The sequence below is a fragment of the Bison bison genome, unplaced genomic scaffold (assembly GCF_000754665.1).
Source record: "Bison bison bison isolate TAMUID 2011002044 unplaced genomic scaffold, Bison_UMD1.0 scf7180017864483, whole genome shotgun sequence".
In the NCBI taxonomy this organism is placed as follows: Eukaryota; Metazoa; Chordata; class Mammalia; order Artiodactyla; family Bovidae; genus Bison; species Bison bison.
In genome coordinates this window covers 3,072,273-3,090,325 of record NW_011495043.1, presented here as the reverse complement: position 1 = coordinate 3,090,325, position 18,053 = coordinate 3,072,273, and the positions used below count along the sequence as shown (strand labels likewise).

General features: G+C 38.0%; 1 protein-coding gene across 1 annotated transcript in view; it reads left to right on the top strand.

The window, feature by feature from the left end:
• ADGB (androglobin) overlaps positions 1 to 18,053 on the top strand; it is a 190,793-nt gene that overhangs the window by 28,505 nt on the left and 144,235 nt on the right. The window contains exons 3-5 of the mRNA XM_010862563.1: positions 3,516 to 3,608; positions 6,457 to 6,528; positions 8,620 to 8,829. Of these exons, the coding sequence (XP_010860865.1) occupies positions 3,516 to 3,608; positions 6,457 to 6,528; positions 8,620 to 8,829 (375 nt within the window). The remainder of the gene's footprint in view (positions 1 to 3,515; positions 3,609 to 6,456; positions 6,529 to 8,619; positions 8,830 to 18,053) is intronic.

Genomic DNA, 18,053 nt, shown 5'->3' with positions numbered 1-18,053 from the left:
TTGCCATATGCAGATGACACCACCCTTATGGCAGAAAGGGAAGAAGAACTAAAGAGCCTCTTGATGAAAGTGAAAGAGGAGAGTGAGAAAGTTGGCTTAAAGCTCAACATTCAGAAAACTAGGATCATGCCATCCGGTCCCATCACTTCATGGCAATTATATGGGGAAACTGGAAACAATGGCTGACTTTAGTTTGGGGGATCCAAAATCACTGCAGATGGTGATTGCAGTAATTGTCATGAAATTAAAAGATGCTTAATCCTTGGAAGGAAAGTCATGACCTACCTAGACAGCATATTAGAAAGCAAAGACTTTACTTTGTCAACAAAGGTCTGTCTAGTCAAGGCTATGGTTTTTCCAGTAGTCATGTATGGATGTGAGAGTTGGACTGTGAAGAAAGCTGAGCGCCAAAGAATTGATGCTTTTGAACTGTGATGTTGGAGAAGACTCTTGAGAGTCCCTTGAACTGCAAGGAGATCCAACCAGTCTGTCCTAAAGGAGATCAGTCCTGGGTGTTCTTTAGAAGGACTGATGTTGAAGCTGAAACTGCAATACTTTGGCCACCTGATGAGAGAGCTGACTCTTTTGAAAAGACCCTGATGCTGGGAAAGATTGAGGGCAGAAGGAGAAGGGGATGACAGAGGATGAGATGGTTGGATGGCATCACCAACTCAGTGGACATGAGTTTGGGTAAACTCTGGGAGTTGGTGATGGACAGGGAGGTCTGCAGTGCTGCAGTTCATGGAGTCTCAAATAGTCAGACACGACTGAGCAACTGAACTGAGCTTAAACTCTTGCAGGTTTTACCAGAAGAAACTGCCTTATACATATGACCCTGGCAGTTCTCCTTGGAACGTTACAGAAGGCCACTTCTTGAAATGTGAGGCTAGTGATCAGGAGATTGGTATCAGATGAGCTGACCATTTCCTGTAAGTCCAGAGTTAGGTCTCAGTTCCTCACCTAAGTGATGGCAAAGAAAGGATATGGTGAGTGAAACAAATGAAGAACTATATGATAAAGTACTGTGAGGTAGATGTAAGAAATATACCTGAAGCAACATGACAAGAAAAGAGTACGATTAACAAGAGGAGAGGCTCAAATCCTGGAGAAAAGGGAATCATAATGAGATGAGCCCCACTCATTTCTTCCTCAAAGTCATTTATTAAGTCAAGGTATGGAAAGTAGAAACCAAGAAGAAAGTAGTGGCCTGGAGCTTGTGTCAGTTTTTCTGGGTTGAAGTGAAGTAGGATATTGTCTGAAGCTGCCAAAGCAGACCTTGACCCAGATCCCAGGGTAACTATGGAGACATGATCTGGAAATTTTACATACATTATCTTGAGACATGTATGTACCTCATAAGCTATGAATGTGAAGCATTTGCTGCAGAGCAAATGAATAAAAAAACAGCAGTCTGGAAGTTAAATAACAGAAAACATTTCATAATGATAGCTAGAGATTGGAATTTCATGTACACCAAGTTAGCTTGATAAACACTCCAGACTTTCCATTAGTGCCCCAACATGGCTACAGCATTCCATAATGAGTAAGTATGAACAAAAGTACACTAGTCTTGCCAAATCCTAAGACCCAATGTTGACTAGGTCAAGTTTATCTTGCACTCTGTCAGAAGGGAATAAAATCCTCCTCTTGGGAGGAAGACATCACCATTTAGAACCTGTATATATTTTTATATCCAGTATATAGTGTACACTCAAAATTTACCAGACAGGAAGAGAAACAGAACCAAGTGACTAAAAATTAAGAGGAAAAAACAGATAATAGAAACAGATTTAGAAGGAACTCTGAGAATTTTCAGATAGGACACTTTAAAATTTCTAAGTTAATACTTTTAGGGAAAAAAAAGCCATGTGAGGGAACCCCAGAAGCCTAGTACTTCTCTTGGAAAAACATCAGTCTATCTTTTAAACTCATTCTTCTATCATTTTGACTAGATGTCAGAGTTGCCTTTGTCTTCATTTGAATTATTCCAGTATTGTTAAATGTGACAATAAACCATATCCTTCAGATACACAGAAATTTATTAGGTTTAACTCTCCAACAATGTCCTCAAATACAACCTATTTCTCAAGACACATGAGTGTTAAGGTAAACATATAATGAAAATCAAAACAGTATTTATTTGATCCGTCCCCATTAACTGAGGGGAAGTTTACTCTCTGCCCCCACCACAGATATATTATGTTGCTGTAATATCTTGTTTGTACTTCTAGAAATTTTCATATCTTTATTTATCATAAAAATCTCAATAAATCTTTATTTCTCATAAAGATCTCCCATCACCTACCACCTCATGAGCCATGAGAATTTTCACATAGCAGTTACTTGAAGTGTCTCTAACTTACTAGACTTCTTGCATTTGGGCACCATTCTTTCTCCAGAATTCACCAATTGATCCATAGTTGGGGGTCAAAAACTAATGAATTAATTGCCTTCTGTGCATTTGTTCCAGAAAAATGGAAACTTACGTTCACACAAAAAACAATAACCTGTACGCAGTGATCACTGCAGCTTTATTAGTAACAGCCTGAAACTGGAAACAGCTCAGATGTCCTTCAATGGGCAGATGGTAAACGAACAAATATCTGTAGCATGAAATATTACTCAGCAATAAACAACCAACTATTGACACATGCAAAAATTTGAATGGATTGAATCTCCAGGGAATTAGGCAGAGAAATAAAATAAATCCAAAGGGTTACAGGCTATATGGTTCTATTCATATAACATTACTGAAATAACAAAATTGTAAAAGTCAAGACTAAACTAGCAATTGCCAACTGGTATGGATTAAACACAGACTGGGGAGCAGGAGGGTCCCTGTGGCTATACAAAGGTATAACGAGGCTCCTTGTGCTGGTGAAACTGTTCTGTTGTCTGTGTCAGTGTCAATATCCTGATTGTGTACTACAGTTTTTTAAGGTGTTACTACTGGAGAACTTGGATGGAGAATCAAGGAACTCTCTGTATCGTTTCATACAATGGTTTATGAATCCTGATTACACCAAAATAACAAGTTTAGTTAAAATGATTAATAAACCAAAGTCAGGTCAAAGGTACAAATTTCATTTACATGAAATCCTTTTTATGATTCTAACCATTGAACAATAAGTAAATATTTTTTAAATCTTCTTTACTTAGATTAAAAAAACAATATTTTCAGTGGAAAAAATGGCCTTACTGGCCCATTCAAAATTGTCTCCCTACCATACCTAATTCACGCTCCAAAGCAGCTCATGCTTGTTCAGACTACTTCCTCTGCAATCAAAATGCTATTTAATAATCAAGGTTTCATTAATTAATTACAGCAATGTTAATTCAATATTCTCTAAGTACTTTATGAACTAGCTGTGAGAACAGTCACACAAATTCCTCTATAAATTCTTCTTTATTGTTCAGGTTCATTTGATATATTCATTTTTATTGGGATAGAGTTGTTTTTATTTTAATAAAACTATGATATAGAGAAAAAAACTTAGCACATTTTTTTTATGTAGCATTTTTTTGAAGACCCTGAAGGAAAAATTGAGTTACCATCATCATTGAAAATTTATTCCTGGAAACGCCCACAGGATTTTTTAATCAATCGGGTAAGAGATAATTTTACTATTAAACAAAATTTGTATTAGTCATGAGATATAATATCCTAGTTTTGAAAATTTGCATTTTAAAAACAATTTAAGGTAGTTTTCCTGTGGTATCTAGTAAGAAAAAGTAATTACTTCTTGGCATTTAAATTAGAAATAAATATTTATCAATATAGTTTGTACCGGTTTCCAAAAGAATATTGACATTTTGTTTAAGGCCTCAAGTTTCCTTCTTCTCTGCATGATGTCAAATTATAACCTAAAATGTTGCACAAAGTTTTTCCTTAAATCCTGACACACTTTCTCCTCTCTGCTTCTTATGTAAAGGTCTTTCTAGGTTAGAGTTCATTAGAATTAATTTTCCAGTCCAAGAGAATAACACTTGGATTTCTCTCTTCCAGGAATTTTTTAAGCATTTTCCAAGGGCCACTTTCATATCTGAACTCCATTTGTTGTTGTTGTTGTTGTTTTTACCAATGTGGACATCACCCAAGAAAACTTCATTTTAAATAGCACTTCATTTTAAATAGCACTTCATTTTAAATAGTGCTTATATACATTAAAGCTTTAGACACATTGATCTATCTTCCTAATTAATAGCTATGTTAGTTTGAATATATTTGGTATTTTTAAGGGCTTAATTATCACTAATGTCTTTTTCCCCGTCTCCCACTTTCATTTAATGCATAGGAAACTAGTAGGCTAAATTAGGTACTTAATGCTAGTCAAAAGATTAAAATGGAGCAGATTCTTCTGTGATTATGGAATTCATTGCATCTCTGCTTCTATGCAAAGTGATTTTATTCCTAAGAGTTTTAGCGTTTAGAAGCACTGCTACTAATGAAGAAAATACAATTTATCCATCATATTTTCAATTATTGTTATTAGTTAAGGAAGTCAGAAACACTAAATCTTAAATATTTATTCAAATGAGAAAATAACAAAGTACATCTTTGTCCATCAGAGTACTTTTTCAATGCCTGTCTGTAAAACACTTTAAATAAAATAAATCAAATTTATACAAACCATATTTTTAAATTAGTTATATTGTTAGGTGACTTTGAAATGAAGAATGCAAATTCTGTGATGTTAATACAATTCACTTAATATGTATGTATTATTAATAAGACTCAGGCTCTACTCACTCTAAGTACAGAATTTACATTCCAAGCAAATGAAGAATATAAATTCCATGAAGTGAGAGTGTTGTAAGTTTGGATAAGTAAGAAAGTTTTTTACCTTTTTAGCATACCTTAGGTCTGAGAGATACACTTGTACTAAAAATAAATGAATTCATTGTTGACAATGACACTTCCACCTTACTGAAATACTGTCATCCATCTCTGTACCTCTCTCCCTTTGCACTGACCCTTTCTCTTGGTCTGCCGTGCTGGGAGTGGACCAGAACAGTCAGAACTAAAAGTCCAGCCAAGCAGTAAAGTTTTAGATTAGTGCTGGCCAAGTTGTATTGTCTGAGTCCACAGTGATAAACACATTTGATTTTGAGACATTAAATACGGACAAGAAAAAGTGAAAGTGTTAGTCACTCAGTTGTGTCCAATCCTGTGGGATCCCATGGACTACTGCTCATCAGGCTCCTCTGTCCACGGGATTCTCCAGGCAAGAATACTGGAGTGGGGTGCCATTCCCTTCTCCAGGGGTTCTTCCTGACCCAGGGATCAAACCTGGGTCTCCTGTGTTGCAGGCAGATTCTTTACCATCTGAGCCAATAAATATGGACATACATAAAGTTTAGACAAAAATATTGTAAAATAATAATGACCTTTCTATATAAAATTTACTGAATATATAGTGTTGCTGTTTAGTCACCAAGTCATATCTGACTCTTTGCGTCCTCATGGACTGTAGCCTGCCAGGCTCATCTGTTCGTGGGATTTCCCAGGCAAGGATACTGGAGTAGGTTGCCATTCCCTGACCCAGGGATCGAACCTATATCTCCTGTGTCTCCTGCATTGACAGGCAGATTCTTTACTGCTGAGCCACCAGGGAAGCCACTGAATATATATATATATATATATATGTTCTCAACACATTATATGTATGTAATTTTATAAATTGTGCTTGTAAATTATGAACTTAAGAGTCAATTCTGGCCTTCAAGGGAGTTGTAGGTAAATTTCTCTCAGACATCTGAAAGTGCTTTATTGAGTTTTCAAGGTGTTAGTTATACAGATGATTGAGTTTCTATAAAAATCTACTTTGCTAATCAAAGTCATTTTCATGTTAATTTGGTATGTTAAATATATAAAGTTGATATTAATTGTAAGTAATTGAAAATTTTGCTACAAGTCATATTTTTCCCTATTATCTTTTTCCTTTATTGACCTTAATATATAAAGGCAACTTTAGATATATACAAATTAAATAATGACTGCAAAATTAACTTTAAAAGATATTACAAGATTTGAAGTCAAACAAGATTTTTAAAAGCTGTCTCAGTTAATATTTTTTATCCAAGATGAAGAGATTTTTCTAGCTACCAGATGTTAACTAAGCTTCAGGTTTAACTTGAGTGGTTTATTTAAATTTCAAATCGGGTTTTAAACTCTGTGTGTGTGTATGCATGCTAAATTTATCTGCATATGTTACATCTTACAACATTTTATTATGTTAAAATACTGTATTTTATAGGCATTACATTATTAAATTAATGTCACAGCTCTATCAGAGGTTATCTTATAGAATGTTTATTTTTTTATTTCTTCCAATTCCTCTGTGAGGAACAAAATCAAATTTGGCCTGTATGTAGCACATGAAATTGTATCAGTAAACTAAATTTCCTTTATTTTTCCCAAGGAGCAATATCTCTCTCTATATATTTTTATTTCAGGCTCCAGTGGTTGTGAAAAATGAAATCCTGTTTGACTTATTTTCAGCGAACGAGCATTTACTCTGCAGTGAGGTAGGTTGGGGAAGTATGAACCAAAAAGCTCCTTGAAGAATGCCTTGTGGACCTGCTTAAACAACTCCTGGGTAGTCAATTTCATTGCTCTTGCTCACCTTTAAATTTTAGTATAACTGAATATTTCGTACCCAGACACTCAAAGAGGAAGAGAAGCTCTTTAATTGAGTTTAGCAACAGAGTCAGTGGAAGAGATGGCACACTGTTTGTGCCATGGACCAGGGTAGTCAGGTTCTCACCATCTGGGCATTTCTCTTCTGGATCCATGTACCTAGCAATTACCATAAAGTTGTTGCCAATCTGAGCCTACATCATGCCCAAGAGTAGGGTGTCTGGTGGTGTTTGACTTGCCAATGTGGAGGAATCAGGAGACTCAGTTCAAATGCAATACCTCACCTATACAAGACAAATTTTCAGCACAGCAGTCCTACAGCCTGTGGGAATTCACCTTCTCCCTCTCCACCCTGGGTTCTATCCATCATAAGTAGACCTGTTCCACTTCCCTAAGGTAGTTAGATCTGAAACAGGGATTTTTTATTTTTTCATTATTTTCTCCCAAGGCCCAGTCATAGGGGTGTAATTATCGATTCAAACATTTTGTCTTTCTTATCTTTAACATCTTGGCCAATACTAAAATCAAAATATTTATTTTTTCGGTCAGGTTGTACTGAGTTGTATAAAATTATCTCTGAATTGTTTTATATTTTATGAATTCCAAAGACTTTAGCATATTCTCCATGGACATGTAAAATGTTTTATTTATTTTTATTGAAGCGTAGTGATTTACAATGTTGTCTTAATTTCTGTTGTACAGCAAAGTAATTCAATTCTACATATATACTATATATGCATTCTTTTCTATATTTTTTCTGTATGGTTTATCACAGGATATTAAATATAGATCACTGTGCTATATAGTAAGACTTTGTTATTTATCCATTATATACACAATAGTTTGCATCTGCTGATCCCAAACACCCAGTACGTTTCTCCCCCACCTTCTTTCTTGGCAACCACAAGACTGTCTCTATGCCTATCAGTCTATTTCTGTTTTGTAGATAGGTTAATTTGTGTCATATTTTGGATTCCACAAAGGAAGCATAAAATAATTCTATAGTAAAATCTCCAGCTACATAGGAGGATATCTGATTTGCCTTTTTCAACTTAACCTACATTTAAGAAGTTTTCTAGATAACCAAGTTAAGAAAAATATAAATCTTGTGACTTCAGACTCAAGTATTTAATCTCCTTACAAACCAGGCAGTGAAACATACTCTGAAGTTCAACTCTTCACTGTGCCTTGCTGCCTGATGAAAACCTTGCAGGTGGGAGTTTTACTTGGAGCTGTACCTGCTGATCAACATGTGAATATGGGACTTAGAGTGTATTTAAGTGTGTGCCCAGTTTTACTTCTTTCTCATGTCTCGTTGCTTGTCTAATTGATCTTACTGACATAGAAGGATCATTTTCTTCTCAAATTCTCACATTTACAGAATAGTAGTGCAATAAGGTGGTGCTATTGGTAAAGAACTCATCTGCTAATGCAAGAGACTTAAAAGACTTGGGTTTGATACCTGAGCTGGGAAGGTCCCCTGGAGGAGGGCATGACAACCCACTCCAGTATTCTTGCCTGGAGAATCCCATGAACAAAGGAGCCTGGTGAACTACAGTCCATAGGCTCACAAAGAGTTGGACACTACTGAGTAACTAACGCTTTCACTTTCACAGCTCAATCTTTTATAAAGATTCCAAAATAAAGCCATCATTGCTCTCAGAAGCATTCTGAGAGCACACACACACACATACACACACATACAGCTAAAATGGTGGTCAGTGTCAAATCACTGACCATTTACTCTGAAAGACAGCTCTTAGCTAAGGATTTTTAGCTTGTATTATGATTATATGTTTTGAGAACAAAAGCAAGATATATGACTTTATTCTGTAGGTAAGAAATAAAAATGTAGAATATATTACACGTAGAATCTAATAATGCTACTGGAAGTAGATTTTCAACTGCCACCCACTCCCAAAATCACAGTGCCAACAATTGAAAAATAACTAATGAACACTACTGGTTTTTACCTCTAGCTAATGAGATGGATTATCAGCGAAATCTATGCCGTGTGGAAGATATTCAATGGCAGTGCTTTGGCCAATTATTTTAAAGGAACAGCAGGGGACCCCCCTCTTCTGGTCTGGAAGCCCTGGGAACACATATACTCTCTATGCAAGGCTGTGAAGGGCCACACGCCCTTGTTTAATAGCTATGGAAAGTATGTGGTGAAGCTTTATTGGATGGTAAGTTCTTGTACACACAGGTAACCATTTGTGTGTCTTTCATATTGCAATGTTTCTCTTACCTGCTTTTAAAGAAGCTAATACAAGATGAGACAGTTTATAAAGGCTCTCAGCTGTGTACCTACTGGAGGAAAAGTCTTACATATGTAATTTGAGATTTAAAAGAACACAGTTGCATCCTCTGTAATACCAGTTCCCTGTGCTTTTTATTTTTTAAATGTTTATATATATATATATATATTTAATTTTTATTGGAGTATAGTTACTTTACAATGTTGTGCTAGTTTCCACTGTATAGCAAAATGAATCAGCAATACATATACATGTATCTCCTTTGTTTCAGATTTCCTTCCCATTTTAGGTCACCACAGAGGACCGAGTAGAGTTCCCTCGCTGTACCATATGCTCTCGTTAGTTATCTATTTTACACACAGTACCAATAGTGCATATATGCCAATCCCAATCTCCCAGTTCACCCCACCCCGCCCCTTAACCCTTGATATACATATGTTTGTTCTCTACGCCTGTATCTCTGTTTCTGCTTTGTAAATAAGACCTTCTATACCATTTTTTTTTCCGGATTTCACATATATGCCTTAATATGTGATATTTGTCTTTCTCTTTCTGACTTACTTCACTCTGTAAAACTAGTGCTGCTGGTACCACTGAGGGGCAGTCCTCTGCTGCCTGTGACCCTGCAGGTGGGCGGGCTGGGTAGGCAGGTGGATGCATAGATAGGGCTCTGCCCTCTCTGATGTGGTATCAGGGTCATGGGCAGGAAACAGGGTTTGAGCTTAAGTGTGATCCAGTCCTCTCTTTGTTACTACTGAAGGGCCTGATCTGATCCATTTTTTGCCCTGACCTTGATATTTGTTTTCATGTTAACAAATCTCACTTTGACACAGGAAATATTTTACCTTCATCTGAAACAAAACAAATGGGGAAGTAGGAAGCACAGGTAGAGAATTCAAAACCCCTTAATTAACACAACAAAGTAGACTCACACCCCACTGAGCAATGCTACCTTATATTAAACACCTTTGGGTTTATCACGGTGGAATGCTCTTTTCTAAAGCCCAGAGCCACAAGCAGGCCCAGCTATGGGATTGAGAGTCTCTTGTTCAAAAGTTATTAGCCATTTCAAGATGGTGATATCAGCATTTTAAGCAAAGCATGAGGTCCTTCAAAGTGTGGGGTCCCATATGACTGTACAGGTCACATACCCATGAAGTTGGGCCTGATAACAGAGGAAAAGTATTCTTGAACATTTGAGGCAATGAGGAAAGTAAATCATGCTGTTGTCTATTTCTAAGAACATGGCTTTCTTCTTAATGAGCCGGAGCCATCTATTCTTCCTGGGGTGGGGAATGCTGAAAGGCCAATGCTTAGGAATCAATAGGATCATTACAATAGGAAGGGGCTTCCTAGGTGACTCAGCAGTAAAGAATCTGCCTGCCAGTGCAGGAGATGCTGGTTTGATCCCTGGTGGCTCAGATGGTATAAGTGTCTGCCTACAATGTAGGAGACCCAGGTTCAATTCCTGGGCCGGGAAGATCCCCTGGAGAAGGAAATGACAACCCACTCCAGTACTCTTGCCTGGAAAATCCCATGGATGGATGGAGGAGCCAGCTAGTCCACGGGGTCATAAAGAGTCAGACACAACTGACTGACTTCACTTTCACTCTCACTTTGGGAAGATTCTCTGGACAAGGAAATGGCAACCCACTCCAGTATTCTTGCCTGAGAAATCCCATGGACAGAGGAGCCCATTGGGTTGCAAAACAGTCAGACATGACCTAGCAACTGAACATGCACAGTAGAAGGTAGAGAAGGGAATCTTAGCCTTTGATATCCAAAATGGGAGTTTGGGTTTTTTTTTTTTTTTTATAAAACCTTTTTTTCAAGACCTTGAAAGTCAAAGTGTTATTAGAGAAAATAACTTCCTAAATTCCTTTATCCTTCTATGTTGACCAATCAGGAGGCAGATTTGACAGAGTAGACTTCAGAGTATTACATGTGTACAGAGGAGTGAAAGGGAGGACATGGCATTAAGAATGTGGATACACAGAGGACAGTGTAGGATTATAGAAAGAAAGTAAACACGGGAGGAGTGAGGAGGTCGGACGCCTGGATATTTAGCCCCACTTCTGCACATTTGCCTAAACCTGAATTGGAACAAAGTTCAAAATTATCAAGAATTTCAAAATAGCGTCAGCAGAACACTAAACCAACCCTGTTAGCTTCTTTCTCTCTCTGCTCGCTGCCATCCACCCATCTTTTCTAATTTCCTCCTGGATAGGGGTCAATGTTTATTAACACTATATACCATTTTGTAAAGAAAATGTGATTTTTATTTAACTGTACAGATTCCTCAGAAACCTACACCTTCCTGAATTCAGAAACTTTTTAAAAATGAATTTAGTCCAATTTGGAAATGTCAGTCTGACACAGTCATTTAACCTGCCTTGTTAGATGTGTAGTTCTTGGGAAAGAGGGCTAGGAATCAGAAAGACAGCCCCATGTCCAGTGACTTCTTCTGGTCCCTCTTTGGATTCACCTGAGGAATGGCATGTGGGAAATGATGCTAAACTGCTGAGCACTGAGATATGATTAGCTCCATGTGAATTATGTTGTAGGCCCCTTGCTGGCACTCATCTCTGAAGGGCATGGTCTTATTTGTGCTCACTGAGACTTGACAGAAAGCTTTTCTCATCTTCACTATCTCCAAATGCATTCTTAGGGCCACATGGGCCCGTCAGGGTCCCTTGCACATAAAGGCAGAGAGACCATCTCCCTCAAGAGAATAGGCACACAATATGTCCTGGAAAAAATACAAGGAACTATAAAATGTGGTAATTATGTAAAAGAACCGGATAGTTCAGTTCAGTTCAGTTGCTCAGTCGTGTCCGACTCTTTGCAACCCCATGAATCGAAGCACGCCAAGCCTCCCTGTCCATCACCAACTCCCAGAGTTCACCCAAACTCGTGTCCATCGAGTCGGTGATGCTATCCAACCATCTCATCCTCTGTCATCCCCTTCTCCTCCTGCCCTCAATCCCTCCCAGCATCAGGGTCTTTTCTAATGAGTCAACTCTTCACATGAGGTAGCCAAAATATTGGAATTTCAGCTTCAACATCAGTCCTTCCAATGAACACCCAGGACTGATCTCCTTTAGAATGGACTGGTTGGATCTCTTTGCAGTTGAAGGGACTCTCAAGAGTCTTCTCCAACACCACAGTTCAAAAGCATCAATTCTTAGGCGCTCAGCTTTCTTCACAGTCCAACTCTCACATCCATACATGACCACAGGAAAAACCATAGCCTTGACTAGATGAACCTTTGTTGGCAAAGTAATGTCTGCTTTTCAATATGCTATCTAGGTTGGTCATAACTTTCCTTTCAAGGAATAAGCATCTTTAACTTCACGGCTTCAATCACCATCTGCAGTGATTTTGGAGCCCCCCAAAAAGAAAGTCAGCCACTGTTTCCACTGTTTCCCCATCTATTTGCCATGAAGTGATGAGACCAGATGCCATGATCTTAGTTTTCTGAATGTTGAGCTTTAGGCCAACTTTTTCACTCTCCTCTTTCACTTTCATCAAGAGGCTTTTTAGTTCCTCTTCACTTTCTGCCATAAGGGTAGTGTCATCTGCATATCTGAGGTTATTGATATTTCTCCCAGTAATCTTGATTCCAGCTTGTGCTTCTTCCAGCCCAGCGTTTCTCATGATGTACTCTGCATATAAGTTAAGTAAGCAAGGTGACAATATACAGCCTTGACATACTCCTTTTCCTATTTGGAACCAGTCTGTTGTTCCATGTCCAGTTCTAACTGTTGCTTCCTGATCTGCATATAGGTTTCTCAAGAGGTAGGTCCGGTGTTCTGGTATTCCCATCTCTTTCAGAATTTTCCACAGTTGATTGTGATCCACAAGTCAAAGGCTTTGGCATAGTCAATAAAGCAGAAGTTGATGTATTTCTGGAACTCTCTTGCTTTTTCAGTGATCCAGCAGACGTTGGCAATTTGATGTCTGGTTCCTCTGTCTTTTCCAAATCCAGCTTGAACATCTGGAAGTTTATGGTTCACGTATTGCTGAAGCCTGACTTGGAAAATTTTGAAGGTCCTGACAAATAGTAGATTCTCAACACTATTAGTTTCCTCCCCTCTTTCCTGTATTCTTTCTTTGCTCCTTTCTTTCCCCACTGCTGCCTCCTATTATGGAAGCCAAAGGGATGGATCATTCTTCCTCCTACTCCTTGGTAGAGTCAAGGGGAGAAGCACACGATCAGCTTACCAGATGCTCTCCTGCCCATCTTGAGTCCAGATGCAAAAATAGAGGGCATGTAATGATCACAGGCAACTCTCCACCCAATTCTCTCACAATATGACCTTGCTGTGGTTCAGTTGCCCAGACTTGCTTAGTTCCTCTGGTATCCCCCTATTGCCTACTTATAAAGCAGGTTATTTAAAGTTTTGTTATGAAATTGTATTCTTTTATACGTTGTTATTGTTTAGTTGCTGAGCTGTCTCCAACTATTTGAAATGCCATGATTTATAGCCTGCCAGGCTCCTCTGTCCATGGGATTTCCTAGGCAATTTACATCCCAAACTTTACTTGCCATTTCCTTCTCCGGGGAATCTTCCCAACACAGAGACTGAACATGTGTCTCCTATATCTCTTCTGTCTCCTGATTGCAGGCAAATTCTTTACCACTGAGCCACTTAGGAAGGCTTTATACATTGTAGGTAATAATAAATGTGAGTATAAAGGAAGTACTTTTAAAATTAGTCTTTTTAGCTATGTGGCCTCCACCTGACTGTGATTTGTAATTTTTACGTAGTCAATTATGTCATTATATTTCTTTACAGAGTCTAGGATATTTGTCATTTAAATAAGGTACTACTTCAAGAATACAAAAAATATTTCCCTTTAGTTTTATTTTAATGTTTAGACCTATCATTTGTTTTATCTACTGTGAGAATGAAGAACTGGTTTATTTTTTTTTTACTTAAAAACCTCAGCCAGTTGCCCCAGCATTTTATGTCAATGTTTTACTTTTTACCCATTGATTTTAAAAACTGAGTGTTATCATGCACTAATTTCCAGTTTGAAATTATGTTTGATTTGGGGCTCTCTTTTCTTTCACTCTTTTCCTTGTTCTCTTCAGATACCATATTACTTTAACTATAAGGAATTTATAGTTTGCTTTGATTTTTTAGAATAAAATGCACCTCTTACTCTCATTTCAATGTTTTCTTAGCATTTCTGGGTAAACATTTCTACTAGTATTTAACTTTGAACACATAATGGTTTATTCCTTATTCTACATACAAAAGGGTTAATCCTTAATCCTCATCATTGTTTTTTGTTTGTTTGTTTTTACTACAGCTTCCCTTCTCTTGAACATTTTATTTTGTTCCATCTTTCATTCTGAAGGAATATGCATTCCAAAATTTTATTTACTTAGAATATATATGTGAATTTTGGGGGTAACAATATTGAGGTCTATTTTCCTTTATACGTGATTATGTGAATGATCATTTGCTTACATATGGAAAAAGTAGCTGATAACCTGTTTTAGAATATAACAGCCAATGCCTGAGTATCTTCTGTGTTTAACACTTCAGGGACTCATTCTGAGCACTCTCCACCCTACCTGAAACCCTGATACTGTCTTCCCTGAATCTGCTTCACTTTTCTCTATAGAGCTGAGTATGAAGTATCCACTTAGTGTGTTCATTAATATAAGGATATATATATATATATGAATATCAATATGAATCTATTGCTTTCTTTTCCCAGAGCTTTTGTTCATACATATATTCTTATTTTAACAATTAGCCCAATCTACAGTTCTTTTGGTAAAGTAAATACAGAAGCCAAGTTACAGTAACCTCTTGCTAGTTCTCTTCTACTTTGATCCATTCTTTAAAATCGGACTGTAGCCCTAGAGGGGATAGAAAAATACTGAGTGATGATAGTGAATAGATGAAAGTGAAAGTCGCCCAGTCATGTCCTACTCTGTGTGACCCCATGGACTGTAGCCCACCAGGCTCCGTCTGTCTGTGGTATTCTCCAGGCAAGAGTACTGGAGTGAGTAGCCATTCCCTTCTCCAGGATCGAACTGCAGGCAGATTCTTAACAGTCTGAGCCACCAGCAAAGTGAATAGATAGACAGAGGCAATTTTTAAAGAGACAGAAACAAGAACTTTGCTGTTTGAGAGACCATGTTCATGGAATAGAGGTGGCCGCCTGGTTTTCTAGTTGTAGATATCTATTCTCTCTGGGCTAAGAGCAAACATTTCTGCCTCTCTCCCCCTAATTCCCAGGTGGTACGGCTGAGCCAACACCTCCTTCCAGATGAGGTGTAGTACAGAACTAGAGGAAATTATTTCTGAAAAGGTAAAATGGACTGTTATTTTCACTATATGTGTCCTTTTCCAGACATACAAAATTTAATTTCTGGCTTTTTCCTCTTCCAATTCTAATTCAGTATTTATGTGTCTATCCTTCAGTTTTCACTGCAAATATTTCAGAAACACGTTCATACATACATTCTCTGTTACCTCCTGCTGTTTGACTCAAGATGATGTACTGGAGATGCATCCTCTGCCTTACCTCAGTTTTCCTTCCCCTGTGCAGTCTTGTACACCTTAAGGCTGCTGCAAATTGCTTTTTTTCCCTTTTCATTTATAGACACTTTTTTAATTTGTTTCTTACTGGACGTAGATTTCTCCTTCTGCCTTTTTGCATGTATTCTCCTCCCTCTTTCTTATTGCCCCTTGAAGAATTTATATGGCTGAGATGGTAAAGAATCTGCCTGCAATGTAGGAGACTTAAGTTTGATTCCTGGGTTGGGAAGATCCCCTGGAGAAGAGAATGGTAACCCACTCCAGTACTCTTGCCTGGAGAATCCCAAGGACAGAGAAGCCTGGCAGGCTACAGTCCATGGGGTTGCAAAGTCAGGCACAACTGAGTGATTAACACTTTCACCTTTAATCACTTCAAAGTAAACCAACCAATGAGAACCTTTTGGCATGACACTTAATGTTCAGGTTTTTATACCAGTGTATTGTTTCTCCCATAAAAAAATTCCCATTTTTTTCCAGTTTGGATTCTAAGTGAATAGCCTCAAAGTTCTTTGACATCAACCAGATAAAAATTTATTAGGTAGCATGAAGAACAGTATCATAAAACAGAGTTTTCTTTTTTCTTTCACCTGGCAATGATAACACTGCTACTGAGCTACACATGGTCTCCTCGGTACTTTCCAATGTCAGCATTCCTTGGGCTCCTTGAAAAAAGCAATTACATTATTGCTCTCCACTTGAAATATGTACTGCTCTTGGCAATCTTTCTCTGAGTGCTTTCATTTAGCTCTGAATAAGCAAGAAAACACACACATTGAGACCAGTGGTTTTCCCCAATCGTCATCTATCTTTCCATACAAAAGCATACTAGTTTTTATTTCTGGTTAACTTTTATACTTTTTAAGCACAACATTATTATAGAATTTGGAGTTTATTCAACTGTGGGTACAAGACACACTGCACAAACCCTATCTCCTGCATTTTTCTTACCCCAACCCACAGTCCGGGTAGAGTTTGCAGTCAGCATTTGAAACAAAGTCTCTCACACCCAGTGACATTTTTGTTCTTTAAATAGTGTTTTCAAGGCATCAGTTCAGTTCAGTTCAGTTCAGTTGCTCAGTCGTGTCCGACTCTTTGCGACCCCATGACTCGCAGCACGCCAGGACTCCCTGTCCATCACCAACGCCCTGAGTTCACTCAGACCCACGTCCATTGAGTTGGTAATGCCATCCAGCCATCTCATTCTCTGTCGTCCTCTTCTCCTCCTGCCCCCAATCTCTCCCAGCATCAGAGTCTTTTCCAGTGAGTCAACTCTTCGCATGAGGTGGCCAAAGTACTGGAGTTTCAGCTTTAGCATCATTCCTTCCAAAGAAATCCCAGGGCTGATCTCCTTCAGAATGGACTGGTTGGATCTCCTTGCAGTCCAAGGGACTCTCAAGAGTCTTCTCCAACACCACAGTTCAAAAGCATCAATTCTTTGGCGCTCAGCCTTCTTCACAGTCCAACTCTCACATCCATACATGACCACAGGAAAAACCATAGCCTTGACTAGACGAACCTTTGTTGGCAAAGTAATGTCTCTGCTTTTGAATATGCTATCTAGGTTGGTCATAACTTTCCTTCCAAGGAGTAAGCGTCTTTTAATTTCGTGGCTGCAGTAACAAATTACTTTCCCATTATTCAATTACTTTTATTTTCAAAATGGAAATTTTTTATTCTCAATTCATTATTGATTTTATATATGCTTTTATTAAAACATACTCAGTCATGCCCAGCTCTTTGCAACCCCATGGACTGTAGCCTACCAGGCTCCTCCATCCTTGGGATTCTCCAGGCAAGAATACTGGAGTGGGTTGCCATCCCCTTCTCCAGGGGATCTTCCCAATTCAAGGATCAAACCTGGGTTTCCTGCATTGTGGGCAGATTCTTTACCAGTGAGCCACCAGGAAAACCCATTATTAACTCTATATATGCTTTTATTAAAACTATTCAAACATTCAAAACATTCAAAAACTATTAAAATGTTTAAATTGGTAAATGAAATGTCCCTATGAGTCTACCTACCCAGACAATCATAGTAAATTATCTGTTTACCCTCTTAAACCTTTTTCTTAAAAGTATATATGTAAACACACTATATATAATCTGTGCCAACAGTGAGATCATATAGTATTCATCATTCTGTATGTTTTCCCTAACCATGGACATTTTTTATGCTAATATTTGTTGATCTACCTTGTACTCCATTGCTTGAACATAACGATAATTACAGTTGACCTTGGAAAAACATAGGCTTGAATTTCCCAGGTCCACTTAAAAGTCTTTTTAATTTCATGGCTGCAGTCACCATCTGCAGTGATTTTTGGAGCCCAAAAAAATAAAGTCTGCCACTCTTTCCACTGTTTCCCCATCTATTTCCCATGAAGTGATGGGACCAGATGCCATGATCTTCATTTTATGAATGTTGAGCTTTAAGCCAACTTTTTCACTCTCCACTTTCACTTTCATCAAGAGGCTTTTTAGTTCCTCTTCACTTTCTGCCATAAGGGTGGTGTCATCTGCATATCTGAGGTTATTGATATTTCTCCTGGCAATCTTGATTCCAGCTTGTGCTTCTTCCAGCCCAGCGTT